The sequence below is a fragment of the Cetorhinus maximus genome, chromosome 3 (genome assembly GCF_964194155.1).
Source record: "Cetorhinus maximus chromosome 3, sCetMax3.hap1.1, whole genome shotgun sequence".
In the NCBI taxonomy this organism is placed as follows: Eukaryota; Metazoa; Chordata; class Chondrichthyes; order Lamniformes; family Cetorhinidae; genus Cetorhinus; species Cetorhinus maximus.
Window position 1 is genome coordinate 102,642,465 of NC_135881.1, and position 14,690 is coordinate 102,657,154.

At 44.4% G+C, this 14,690-nt stretch overlaps 1 protein-coding gene across 1 annotated transcript in view; it reads left to right on the forward strand.

Annotated features, from left to right (window-relative positions):
* slc25a13 (solute carrier family 25 member 13) overlaps positions 1-14,690 on the forward strand; it is a 403,392-nt gene that overhangs the window by 336,692 nt on the left and 52,010 nt on the right. The window contains exon 17 of the mRNA XM_078535669.1: positions 4,870-5,010. Coding sequence (XP_078391795.1) covers positions 4,870-5,010 — 141 coding nt within the window. The remainder of the gene's footprint in view (positions 1-4,869; positions 5,011-14,690) is intronic.

Here is a 14,690-nt window from a genome sequence, read left to right on the forward strand (position 1 = left end):
ACTAAAAAAAATTGTTAACTCCTGTGGCAGGTTCACAAATTAGAAAGACAAATACAGCAAATGAGTGAAGAGATGTGTAAACTATCTGTTAATTAGCAAACTCTAAGGCATAATTATGACCTCAGAGCAAGATACAGGAACCTACAAGGGCAGACAGAAGCAAGGTGATTTTTGAAGGCAAGTGGTTTCATTGAATCATCGCAGGTAAGTGGTATGCCCACACTAGATCAAACCTCAAGGATTGGAGCTAAAGATCAGTACAACCAGAAACAACATTGACCAGAATATTACACTCCCCCGCCGGCAAGTTTTTAGGCAGGGGCAAATGTGAATTGAACCCTCCAGGTTCCCACCTGACCCAACTACACAGTGATTTTATGTTGGGGAGGGCAAGGTCTAGGACAGGAAGCCCACCTTGCCCCAATTGAGGCCCTTAAGTGGCTGGTGGGAAGGTTGAGCTAGTGTGGGGAAAGGCTGAAAATCGACAGGGTTATGTCTCAGGTGGGAAGGGGGAGGTGCCTCCATTAGAAGCCCCCTTCTGAAGTCAGGTGCCCCCCCCCACTAAGGTCCGGTGGCCTCCGGACACCCCTCCCCGCCCCAGCCTCTCCCCGATCACCCCCTTTGTGCTCTCCACCCCCAGGCCTTCCTTACCCTCCCCGCCCTGCGACCTCTTGAACTTACCTAGACCCCCCACTCCCCAGACTTAGGCCTCCTGAACTTCCTCTTCTGTCGCTGCAGGGACTGGAGAGCTGCCAGTCAATCAAGCTCTCTAAGGTGGGACTTCCTCCCAAGTGAGGGGCAGAAGAAGTTCCGTCTGCAGCCACTTCACACTCACTCAAGCGTGAAATAGCTGCAGAGCAGTCGGAGATGGAGGGAATATGTTCCTCTCCGACTCTTCAGATGGCGGGAAGAGAACCCCACCATCTGAAAAATGCAGGCCATTGTCACAATTAAGGAACAACTGCTGAAAGAAGACAAGGGAATGATGGATGGAAACAAGAAGTTTAGGAAACCTTATGAAGATATATTAGTAGGTTACACTGCAGATACTGGACACTTTTGTTACAGGAGCATATTCGGACCCAGAAGCAAAGGTAGTGTTATGATGAGGTGTTATATAAAATATTAATTTATAATGTCATTGGCTGGACATACATTACTTTATAATGTCATCGTACTGTATAGGTATGTATTCAGCTTTTTTGTAAAGAACACTTTTGCAAAGGATTCTGGCTTGCAAAAGCTACAATATTGCACTTGCGAAGGACATTTTTTGCTTTATGGAGATCCCAAGTCTATGAAACTCTCAGAGAGCAGTCATGTGATCCAGCTCTTGGTTGCAAAGAAAGATACTGGATTTAAATAGTCCAAGAGACTGCCACAGGGGCAAAAGCCTTACCCCATCTCTCTTCTTCTGAAATTTCTCTCATCAAAGCTGAGCTGTTTGTGATTTGAAAACCCAACCATAAGATCTCATTGCTGCAAACCCAGAGTTCTTAAAAGAGAATTCTGAATCAACCACCCACCACTGCAGACCGACTGCTCCACCGTGGAAAGTCACCCTTCAGTTGTAAACAAGCCTCTGGACAAAGATGGATAATTCTTTCCTGGCTTGTTACTTGGTCAAGTTTTTTACATCCAATACTCTATAGAGTTTTATCTAATTTTTGCATGCTTGGTGGGGGGGTGGGTATTGTGTGTGTGTTGATCTTGCATTGTGGGTAGTTGGACATATTTGTACATTTTAAACCTTTTGTTAATAATTTCTGTATCTTTACCTGAGTGAGCTTTAGCAATAAAACTGAGTCTTTACTTGTTAACTTAACGAACCTGGCTGGTTTATTTCTTGCACCAAGACAGTTAAATAAATATATGAAATTGGCAATATCGCCTCCCTTTCAAATTCAAACTCTGTTATAATCAGCTCAGGAGTGGGACAAAGGGAGGAGTCAGTTCACCTCTGTTCACCTGGTCGTAATAGTAGCCAATAAGCAAGAAAGGATTACTGCCCTGTCTCCACCCTTAAGATACGCCTTAAAATTAATTGCTTTGACCAAACTTTTGGACAATGTCGATTCCTTTGGTTTGTTGTCAGGATTTTTTTGTCCGATTACACTCCTGTGAAATTCCTTAAGGCATTTTGAAATGCTAATGTGTTCCTTCTCTTTAATGTCCATGTATGGTGATATTTTGTTACTAATTATTCTAGCGTCCACATGCTCCTTTTCAGTGCTACCTTAATGGGAAAAGAATGTAAAGCCTGGCTTTCCCTAAGGGTTTTCCAAGATGGGGGTAGCTTGTTAGCTTCTTTAGCGGGGTCAGAAGATATCTCTGACATTGGACTCCAGAAGCCTCTGGAAAATCCTGGCCATGGTCTCTCTCCTTCTGTCCACTTCCCTGATCAATACCTCCAGTGTCACATCGGAAAACCTTGGAGCCCTCTCTTTGCCCTGGTGTTCCATTTCCCTTGTCTATAGTTGCAGCAATAGCATTCATCAGTAGCTTTCTGTGATTCAGTGCAGCCTCTCTTTAAGAGCTGGAGGCTAACTGTGAAATGTGCAAGCCTCACATACCATAAGGTGCCCTGTTGACCTTTGAGCCATGAATTTGTTGTAATATGCAGGCAAGATGAAGTCTGTGCTGCCTGTCTCGACGGGGACACGCATGGACAGGGTGTGACTCATGATCCCTGCGACGAGAGCCAACTAATTTTTATGCCTTGGATTGATGTCAAAAGGACATGCAAGTACTACTTCAAGGAGCTGCAGCTACACATTTAAGCGTTTACCCAGAGAATGCTAGTTTAGGTGTTCTCATGACAAGGATGACATTCGAAGCCCACCCAAAATATGTAAATTACAGGACTTTGGAAACCCAGAGTGGTCCTTGCTGTGCACTTGAAATGTGCTAGTGCCAGCTATGCACTGGAAGAGCATTTACTATTTTAACTTTCCTGCTACTATTTTTTTTATTATTCATTCATTGGATGTGGATGTCACTGGCGAGGCCAGCATTTATTGCTCATCCCTAATTGACTTTGTTCAGAGGGCATTTAAGAGTCAACCACATTGCTATGGGTCTGGAGTCACATGTAGGCACAATGAACCAGATGGGTTTTTACAACAATTGGCAATGGTTTCATAGTTGTCATCATCAGACTTTTATTGAATTCAAATTTCACCAGCTACTGTGGTGGGATTTGAACCTGGGTTCCCCAGAGCATTACCCTGGGTCTCTGGAATGCTAGTGCAGTGACAATACCACTATGCCACTGCCTCCCTCCATTCTAAAATATTTGTTTACATCAAAATTGTATGCATATACATTTCACTGAATATTTAGGGATTATTGAAACTGACACAAAAAGGTAGTGAGGTGATTAGGAATTTGGAATCATTTATTTATGAGAAATTGCTGTTTGTTCCAGAAGGGAGACGTTACAGGGAAAATGTAATCTCCATTGCGCCCGTTTTTGAGTGTTTTAGAACCATAAAACCAAGAGGGCTAAAGCCAACAGAACATGCGCCATGTCCACCTGGTGCCAAGAACTAGCTTCAAGCAAATTTTTCACTCAAGTAATTAAATTGCCCCAAATCAACAAAGTATAATGAACCACCTCTCAAATTTGTCGTTAGAACCAGTTGCTTATCCATTTCAACACCACCTCCCTTTTAAGTCAATCAGTAATGGTTGAAGTAAGATCAATAATTTGTGAATATGAATGAGATACTTGGTTTGATAATATGCAATGAAAGGAGGGCCCACCTAGATGAAAATGCATTTTTAGTAAAGTAAATGTTAGCTCCCAAGTGCTTCAATAGACCACTTTTGCATGTAAAACACTTCTTTGGCTCCAGTTATGTTTTTTTTCACTGAAAGACTGGCATACTTATACAAACACTTCACTAGATGATTAATGCAATATACCCATCTGCCCCTTTAAATTTATTGAGCAATGTTTTTTCAGGGGAAAAAAATACAACTGCAAAGACAACGTAATATTGTAAGCTTCAAGTTAATCTAACAGCCTCTTCCGTGTTTGCAAGACTTTCCATTCACCTTGATGAAAGTTTGAAGGCTGGGCTGAAACCTAAGACTTATGGGCTACTGACAGAAAAGCAGATGTAATTAAACCCAAATCTTTCATTTTAAGACTGAAGTTTTATCTTCTCTTGTCCAAGTGAGCATTATGTTTAAACTGCCGGGTTAAAATTTTATTGGATTCTTTTCCCCCTTATTCAAACAGTTGAACCCTCAGCAAATTCTGTGCTCGTTTTTCATCTTAAGGGGAGTATTTTTTTGTTGTCTTATATAACCTAGTCACAGGATGACATAAACAATGAAATTGGAAAGTGGGATTTGTAAGGTAACCTTTTCCATTGTTTCATACCGAGTAAGGGGGATAAAATAAACCCACAACGTTTCCTTTGTTTTTCACCAAATGTTATGGCCCAGTTCTTGAAACATACAAGTTGAAGCTTTGGTCTGATAACTTAGTATCTTTTGGCAAGGAGATATTGCTGGTGTTTGTGGCTGGCTTTCAGTATTTAGACATTTAAATTGTTTCACAAGAGAATTGTGCTGATTTTAACAATACAGGGATATAGAATTTTAACAATTTTTTAAAATCATATTGATTTTTTAAAAAGACTTATGGTAATAAGGATGCTGTATATTTTTATTATTGCTTTTTAAATTTGTTTTGTATAGCACAATGAAAAACAACACTGAAAACCAGGCTACACATCATTGAATGTCTCTGTGTTTTACTTGGTGCTGATGATTTCCATTTGAAAACTTTTACATTTGTGTAGTGACCTATGGACAAATGTAATTTCTGACCAGGTATTACACTCATTCTTTTCATAGGGTGGTGGTTCACAAGTTATCTTCACTAATCCACTGGAGATTGTCAAAATCAGGTTACAGGTGGCAGGTGAAATCACCACAGGACCTCGTGTCAGCGCGCTGACTGTCATAAAGGACTTGGGTTTTTTTGGGCTATACAAGGTACAGTGTGAATTATCTGCTAGATCTTTTAAGTATGAATATATTGAACTGTTTTTTTAACATGAGTCCTCTTTAAGCACCTCCTGTAGTTAGCACATGAATACGGACAGATGGAATGCAATGAATATAGTCCAATTTCTATATATTTCTTTTTGTATCTGTCTTGTACTCATGCCTGAAATCTATAATCTTATGCATGAGCTTTCGGATGGGGCCAGTGTGTCTATAGTGCTATAAGACAAAAGTAATTTCATGTGTAATGAAGCAGCTATAGGTGTTTGCCATATTTTGGATGAATAAGATAGGTACATTATATTGTTAATTAATAACTGTGGGCCGAATTTTCTGCTCCCGCTGGTGGGGGGAATTGTTGCAGGCGGGGGCACTAAATTTGGTGTGAATGCAAAAGTCAGTTTCCTGCCAGTGGATATTAGTTTGGACTTTTGTCCTCCTGACATTGATCTCAGGTTATAGGCAGGTCAAGTTTCCCACTGAGCTATAAAAACGGAACCACCTTTGCATTAATTTGCATCCTATGACTGCTCATTAGAAGGCCAACTCACCGGAATTACGTTCTACCCTGAAATTAAGTGCTCCGCCAGCAGATAACTAGAATGGCCTTTTTTATAAGTGCATATGTAGCGCGCACCTGGCGAGCTTAACTTCATCCATGACGTAGAGATCAGTAGGTGCTGCTTTTGCCTTTCTTTATGACTTTAACTGCTAAATTACTGGCCCCTGTAGTACAAGCTAAGCCAAAGTTGGGCACGGGAGGCACGACCAGCGGGGAAGGGTGAAACGGAGGTTGAACTGGAGGAGTAGGTGGGGGAGGAGGGGGGAGGTGGGGAGGAAGCATGAGAGGGGAAGGTGACAGAGAGGCATGACATAAAGGGGAACATGAGAGGGGAGGACTGAGACAGAGGCAGGACTGGGGAGGAGGGAGCATGAGAGGGGAGGGGTACACAAGAGAGGAGGGGTGAGATGGAGACAAGACTAGTGGGTGTTTAAGGAACAGAGTGGAAGAGTGAAAGACTGTCCACAGCCGAGGATAAAAGATTGTCCGTGGAAGAGTTAGAGACTGTCCTGAGGCCGAGGCCATGTTGTCAGGGACATATATCAGAGACTAACCCGGGGCTATACGGGCCATGTCAGAGGGCTCTGCATGGCATGCATGTCTTGGTCCCGGCCTTGGGTGGGTAGCCCTTTCTACATAGTGACAGTTGTGCACAGTATGGTGTGTACGGTGTAGCCTGTCACCTAAGGCATTAGGTCCTGGAGGCTTGAGTCATGGTATTGTGAAACAGGGTACAGTAATGTTCAGGGTATGTTGGTAGCTGAAAAGCCATTGGGGGTGTATTGAATGGCCTCATGGTGGGGGGTCCCAAAAAGTAAGTGTGCATGTGACCTCGAGAAGGAGAGGGGTCAAGTCAGATGGGGGCATCAGCATTGAAGGGTTCAGGGTGGAGAACTGGAATACCCACACGAACAATGATGGGGTCAAGGGTAACAGAGGGATGCTGAATAGTGACAGGAGGAATGGAATTAGGAGTGGTAACTATGGAGGAGCATGGGAGGAACTTGGTGGGTGACAGGGGGAGGGTGGAAGCTGGTCTCACTTACAAAGGTTATGAGCACCATGTTTGCAATCACAAAAGAATGACACAGTTTGAAAAACAAGCTAGAAAAAAATCGATAGGGGAGGGGTCTCAGGGCGTGTGGGAGGAGTTCAGCAAAAACAATTTAGGGCCGAATGAAGGGGCACCCTATAAATTTACTGCTCAAACCATGGATAGCATGGCTCAGTTGACCTGAGGGTGAAATGCACAATGAAGGAGCTTTGCTCCATAACTAATGGTGCGCATTCAGGCGAGAATCCATTAGGTTTAGGTGCTGTGGTGCATTTGGACTTAATTAACATCTGATCCTTACAGAGCCATGTGAAAGAGATGTAGGGTCAAACAATGAAGGGCCAAGGCTGCTGCACTGAAGCAAAATGGACCCTATAAGCCTCACTGTTCCTAGTGTAGTGGTCAGGGCATTCAAGGCACTATGGTTAATCATGACATAAGTGCAATGATTGCTTATCAGTAGTTGTTGTCTAGGCTACTGGAACACACTAACAGTAGCCTGACTGAGGGTTATAGCTGAGCTAAATACTGAGGATCTATTGAGCCTAATTAAGACCCTTGTTGTGAATGCACAGTCGCATCTGAGGGGGATGCTCAGCCATCTGTCATCCTCCAGGATATTATCATTCTGCAAGGGGTGGACTGGTGATGCCGCGTACAGAGAGCAGATCAAGGGCTAGAGACTGGATTCCTGCCTTGGATATGAAGGGAGACCATTCAAGGGAAGCTATCATTTATTGCTCATTGATGAAAAAAGAGATGTGTCTAAGCTTTTCGTCTTGCACTCATCAGTACACTGGCAAGAATACTATTATAAGGGTGAAAACAACAATTTATACTTATGCGAAGAGAGTGCTGATTGGTTGGCAAGTGGCGTTGCCATGGAGAATGCACCACTGATGGTGACTGACAGTTAACTGCCAAGCATTGTTTGAAATTTAAACCAGGCAGCTTGACCCTAATTGGTTAAGGCATTGCCCTGAGGAATGCGTCAGCAAATGGCTGTCACTTATTTTGTGGGATTCCGAACGACCTGACTGACTTTCACGTGCAATGCGAATGTCTTACAGTGTTGCGAGGCCTTAAGACCAACCCGGACATAAACATCAGCAAACCTGACAAAGGCACGGGAATAGTCATCCTTAACAAGCGTGACTGTGTCAACAGAATGACAGGTCCAAATTCGTATCCATTGGACCTGCCGCTCAACCTGACCAGACAGCCTTGCTCGAAAGTAACCTAAAAAAAAACGCTTGCCGGACTTGTGTAAGAGCAATGAGCTACCGCGTGATATATACGTCAGGTTTCATCCTCATGGTTTGGTATGTCCACATGTTTATGGACTGGCCAAGACACACAAAAGTGATGTCCCTCTTCCCCATCTTATCTATGACCAGTTCAACATGAATTGACAAATCAGCACTCTCTTCACATACAGCATAAATTGTTGTTCTCCCCCTTACATTGGTATTCTTGCGAGTGTCCTAATGAGTGCAAGACAAAAAGCTTAGCCATGTGTCTTTTTTCAACAATGCTCAAGTTCTGTACTACCAAACGACTTTTATTGCTCAATTATATCCGTTCACAGATACAAGGAGGAATGGAGAATGCAGACTACAGGCAATGTTGCCTTGTTGAAAGTTGTGATTATAATGAGGAGAAGAAGGGCCCGTTGCTGATTGGCACAGCTCAGGGAAGACCATTGCCCTGAGGATCAAGAGCCAGTGGGGCCCCAGGAAGTTCCAAATGATCCCAAGGAGGAGCAGAATCCATGAAGACATTTGGTGCGACTAAGGGCCTACAGAAGATGCAGCTCATATGTGGAGATTGAGCGAGAGACAATGCCACAGGCGCCTTTACTTGTCTAGCGATGTGGTAGCTCACATTTGCCTCCTTCTCTGTGAGGAACTCATGTCGCAAGAAATTGGAGGGCATCCCATGCTGGTTGCTTTGAAGGTTACTGCTGAATTGAACATTTTTGCCAGTGGATCCTTCCAGGGCTCTTCTGGGGACCTTTGTAGAATTTCACAATTGGCAACACGCAAATACATAAGAGAGGTGACAGATGCGCTTTTCAGAAAAGCTTACCATTACGTGCAGTTCTGCATGGATGACGCATGTCAAGCTGCCAAAGCTATTAGATTCACTGTGATCTCAGGTTTCCTGCAAGTACAGAGTGCCATCGACTGCACACATGTGGCCTTGAGAGGTCCCTGGCAGCAGCATGTGTCATTCATTAATAGAGAAGGATTTCACTCTTTGAATGTTCAGCTAATTAGTGATCACGGAAAGCAGATCTAGCATGTTTGTGCTAGGTACTCAGGGAGCTCTCACGACTCTTACATTTTGAGTCTGTCGCAGGAGTCACTTGAAGGTGCCACAGATATTTGAGGTGCTTAGAGAGTTGGATCCTCAGAAGACATGGCTAATGAAGGAAAACAAAAAGATCTGGAAAAACTCAGCAGGTCTGACAGCATCTGCAGAGAGGAATACAGTTAATGTTTCGAGTCCATATGACTCTTCATCAGAACAGATGACTCTTCACCATACCAACTCGAAACGTTAACTGTTTTCCTCTTCGCAGATGCTGTTAGACCTGCTGAGTTTTTCCAGCTATTTTTGTTTTTGTTTCAGATTTCCAGCACCCGTAGTATTTTGCTTTTATGGCTAATGAAGGATTTGCCTCAGACCTGCACACCATCTCTCTAGCCATGGGTGCATTCCAGCAGTACAGAGACACAGAGCACCTCAACTTCCTTCTTCTCAAGCAGTCATGGAGGGGCCATCGGGCACCCAAAGGGAGGAGGAGCACCAGCCAGACACCGCTGGAGCATCCACCCAGGCTAATCTAAGGGTGTCCTCCCACTCCAACTCCCCTCTGCCAGTGACCCCATCAACTCCAGCAGGTCAGGCCAAGAAGAATGCACCTGCCCCAGAGCAGAAAACAATTTACAGGCTGCGGCTCTCAAGGCCTCATGCCACCAGAGGACGCCTGCCAAAGTAATCTCATACAACAGGGCATAGCAGTGAGCAGGTTGTTTTCACCTCTATTGTGGATGTCAGGGCTGCTCCCAGACATAGTAGGAGGGTTAGAAAAATGAAGTTTTGAATGCACTCTAGTGGCACAGGTGTTCACTCATTACTTTCCAATTTTGTAAATACATTTCGCATTAATTCGTTTCCAAGTTTCAGGGATTCAGGTGACCTCCACCCTTCCAATGGAGACTTCGATGTGCTCACATGCCTGAGCCTCAGCATCAGACAGAACGTGGACAGAATCATCCCTCCAATCTGTTGACGGTCTCTGACAGCTCTGCCTGATATATTACCCTGCCTGTCTCTGCAGCTCCAACATGTCTCTTATGGCCGATTGCAGAGGCTCGTCATTGGGCTTGGACTCAGCAGTGGCTTGGTCTCTAGGTCCTGCGAGTGTAGGAGATCTTGGCTGTCTCTACCTCCACCTTCTGTTGACCGATGTCAGTGAGATGATCACCATTTTGTGAACTCCAACTTACTATAGAACCAGGTCCCACTGAAGTGCGTGTATCTGCACTAGTGGAGGGTGCAGGTGAATGCTGTGACAGTTCTTCATCAGATGGTTGATCTGCCTCATCTGAGTTGGCCTGGAGGCTGGGGCTGAGTCATCTGAGGCAGACATCCTTCATCTTTTCTTGCTGGACCTTGAATAGAGAGAAGAGAGGATGAGTGATTAACTAGGCAGGCTCCTACATTAAAGATTGCTCACAGTCATCATGTGCATCTTGTCAGTATATACAGGATGCACCCTCATTAGCTTGTTGGGGAGGCCACTCTCATCTTCCGTCCAGGAACAACCCTCTCTGGCCAGCTGTGTGGCCTGTTCCTCATATGGGCAAAGTGTCCTCAATGTCGGGGTCCCCCCGCCAGCCTTGGCTCTCTCCCTTTTGTTATGTGAGGTCTTGTCCTGCATAAAAACAGATGGATCGACTGTGAGCACTATGGATGAAAAAGCAGTTCAAAAACATGCATGCCTGTTGTGTCTGCTGAGCCCTACCCAGTAAGGGATTAAGACGTCATTTGTGCAGGGTCTTACATGAAATGCTGATCTTAAAGTGGCCGGCAGACATTTCATGCTGATGTCTCATCTGCTGGTACTGTGTGACATCCCTGTGAACTCTAACCCTTAGATTACCTAATGCCCTTATGAGAATGTGAGTTTGCAGTGAATAGAAGTTTCATTTACCCTGGCGGAGCGGAGCAGATCATTCATCCATTTTTGGCACTGCAAGGCGGCCGTTTTTTGTTTCTCACAGACGCTAACCTCCCCGCGACCTCCTCCCTGGCCAGCATGGTCAGGTGGGAGGATATCCCGCTCCCATCCCAAGGAAAGAGGACCTCCAACCTTTCCTGGACAGCCTAGAGAAGAATCCCCTGGGAGGCTTCGCTGAAATGTGGAGCAGAGGATTTTGATCTTCTCAGCACCACATACCTTGTGTGCTACAGAATACCTGGGAAGCAGTGGGTGAATGTATGTCCGGGTGCCAGAACCTTGAATCCCATGAAGTAACGGCAGGGCAGACGAATCCCTGCCACGGGATTTGCCGAGCTCCTCACTGATGCATAGTTAATGAGCTGCAAAGCAGAAGATCGCATGTGTTCAGCTGACCTGTCAACCAGCGGCAACCACACCGACTTGCCAGCCCACCACTGCATTTAATCTCTGGAATGGAAAATACCGCCCTGTGTTTCATTGCTTTCAAACTGATTTTGTCAAACCAAATGTGTTACCCTGCCGCAGATTACATACCCATGCTATCTGTCCACTCCTGCAGTTCCTCTCCCAGTACAGACCCTACCAATGCAACCTCACTGCTGTTCACTGGCCACAATTCCTTAGACTGCAGATAACATCAAGTTAGGTCCAATAGTACTTTAAAATAACTTGGAATAATGTTCACCCAACCTGTTTCTTAGTTAGCTGTATTAGTGACATTTTTAAGGTTCCCAGTTAAGTCATATCTTTCCTAAGATTGAATGCTATAGGAATGCAGGAAATAGCAAGATGGGAAAAGATTGGATCTGGCAGGTCACAAATTGATAACCTGCAGTTTCCCACTTCGTCAAATATCTGCCCAATTCTCCATGTAAGCTGTCCAATCTACAGTCCCCACCGCATTTGAAACCAGCAGTTGCTTATATCGGCTGAAGACGGATAACCATGTTGCATATTTATTTTCATACTTTTGCATCAACTTCAAAGTTGCCAGGTTTTTTTTGACCAGAAATGGAAGAGGCAAGATCTACCCCACTAGCCTGTGCATTTAATGGATTATCCTCCCCCATTTCCACTACCTCCAACATGATGCCACCACCAAACACATTTTTCCATCCCCTCCCCTTTCAGCATTCCGAAGGGACCGTTCCCTCCGTGACGCCCTTGTCCACTCATCAATCACTCCCAACACACAGTCCCCTGCCCGTGGCACCTTTCCATGCAAGTGGAGGAGATGCAACACCTACCCTTTTACCTCATTTCTCCTCACCATCCAAGACCCCAAACACTCCTTCCACGTGAAATATGAATTTATAGGTACATTTTTCAATTTAAGATACTGCTTTAGTTGCTCACAACTCAGTTTGCTCTACTTTGGATAGACAAAACACAGACTGGGTCTGTTCTGTCTGCTAGCAAGACCCTGAGCTTCCAGTCACTTGTCATTTTAATTTTCCACCTTGCTTTCACGCTGATCTCTCTGCCCTTGGCCTCCTCAGTGTTCCAGTGAAGCTCAAGGAACAGTATCTCATCTTTTGATTCGGCACTTTACAGCCTTCCAGTCTCAACATTGAGTTCAATGATTTCAGACCGTAACCTCTGACCCCATTTTGTTTCCTTTCTCTTTGCAGGTTTTGGTGTTACCCTTGTTTTTCACTTCACGTTTTGCTTTCAGATAGCAGCTGTTCATCATTCACCATTCACATCTTCTCTAGACACATCTGTTGTTTCTCTACTTGTCCCATTACCACTCTCGTTGGCCTTGCACAGCCAACCTTTTTGTTATTTAATCCCTCCTGGCTTGCACTGTATCACACACCTTTCACTTTAGTTCTTTTTTCGCACTCTCCCCAATTTCACTTGTTTTAAAACCTATTAAATTTCTAACTTTTGCTAATTATGATGAAAGATCATTAACTTGAAACATTGAGCTGAGTTTTTAAATGGCCACAGAGCTGGATAGGCCCACAATTTCCCACCAAGCTGGCATGCTGGTTTGCCAGCATGTTTATCCCTCCAAGCTATTTTGGAACAGGTCAGTTTGGGGAGGAAAACAGCAAGCAGTGGGAAGCCAATTAGACATCATTAAGGGCCTTTTAAGACCGCTCTGTTGATGGAGGCTGGAATTTTCCAGTCAGCATCCAGGCTCTTTGCTGAGCCTGAAACGTGACTCCAAGGATGGTGGCTCCATCTAACACTTCCCTCATCCCCGTAGCTGTGATTGTAAGATGGCTACAGCTGTGGTCGCAGGTGCCCCATGGAGGGGCTCCCACTGTGACCAATGTAATCTCACCTTGTAAAAAATCTTCAGATGTGCCCTCTCTCGTATATGGGACTGCCAATCTCTCAGGGCTGGCGGGCCTCCTATTGGCCCTCCAGCCTCGGGAGTCCATCTGCTGTCTTTAATTGGATGGTGAACGTGCTCCTTGGCTAGTAAATTGGGAAGCTCATGAAAAATTGTGTCAGGCATTGAATCAATGCAGGGTTAGGACCCGGAAATGCACCGACCCCAGAATTAAAATCCAGCTGGATAATTCTGTTTCTTTCTCCACAGATGCTGCCTGACCCGCTGAGTATTTCCAGTATTTTCTATTTTTATTCCAGTAAATTTTTAAATAAGGATAGCATAGTGGATCGAGATGAATATAAAAACAAAGTTAAAGTTAAGAATCTGATTAAGAGAGCTAAAATATAATATTATATGAAAACATTCAGCATTTCTATAGAGCATAGCTATTCACAGAATCACAGAATTTTAATGGCACAGACAGAGGCCATTTGGCCCATCGTGTCTGCACTGGTTCTCCAAATGAGGATTATGTCCTGGTGCCATTGTTCTTCCTTTTCCCCATACCCCTGCACGTTGTTTCTATTCAAATAATCATCTAGTGCCCTCTTGAATACCTCGATTGAACCTGCCTCCACCACATTTCCAGGTAGTGCATTCCAGACCCGAACCACTCGTGTGAAAAAGTTTTTTCTCAGGTCACATTTGTTTCTTTTCCAAATCACTTTAAATCTGTGCCCTCTCGTTCTTGATCATTTTATGAGCAGGAACAGTTTCTCCCTATCTACTCTGTCCAGTCCCCTCATGATTTTGAACATCTCTATCAAATCCCCTCTTAGCCTTCTCTCCAAGGAGAACAGTCCCAATTTCTTCAATCTACCCTCATAGCTGAAGTTTCTCATCCCTGAAACCATTCTTGTAAATCTCTTCTGCACTCTCTCCAATGCGTTCACATCCTTCCTATAGTGTGTCACCCAGAACTGTACACAATACTCCATCTGAGGCCTAATGAGTGTTTTATATAAATTCAGCATAACCTCCTTGCTCTTGTACTCTATGCCCCTCTTAATAAAGCCCAGGATACTTTATTAACTGCTCTCTCCACGTGTCCTGCCACTTTCAATGATCTATGCACATATACACCAAGGTATTTCTGCTCCTGCACCCCCTTCAAAATTTCACCCATTATTTTATGTTTTCTTTCCATATTCTTTCTACCAAAATGCATTACCTCACACTTCTCCGCATTTACACTGGCATCTGTTGCAAGTTGATAAAAGAAATAGTGGGGCCATCAAAAGGTCCCAAAGTTGGCACGTTATCAAAGAACCAGTGGATGGAAAAGTATTAATTAATAGCTAACCTTAATCCATGCTCAGTTCATTTACCATACTACACCATGGGCAGAATTTTCCCCCCACTGGAGAGGAAGTTTAGGAGCGGGCGCATGGATGCGCGCCTCCGATTGGCACCCCCGATCAGGGGCACGGCGCCATTTTACGTGGGAGGGCTA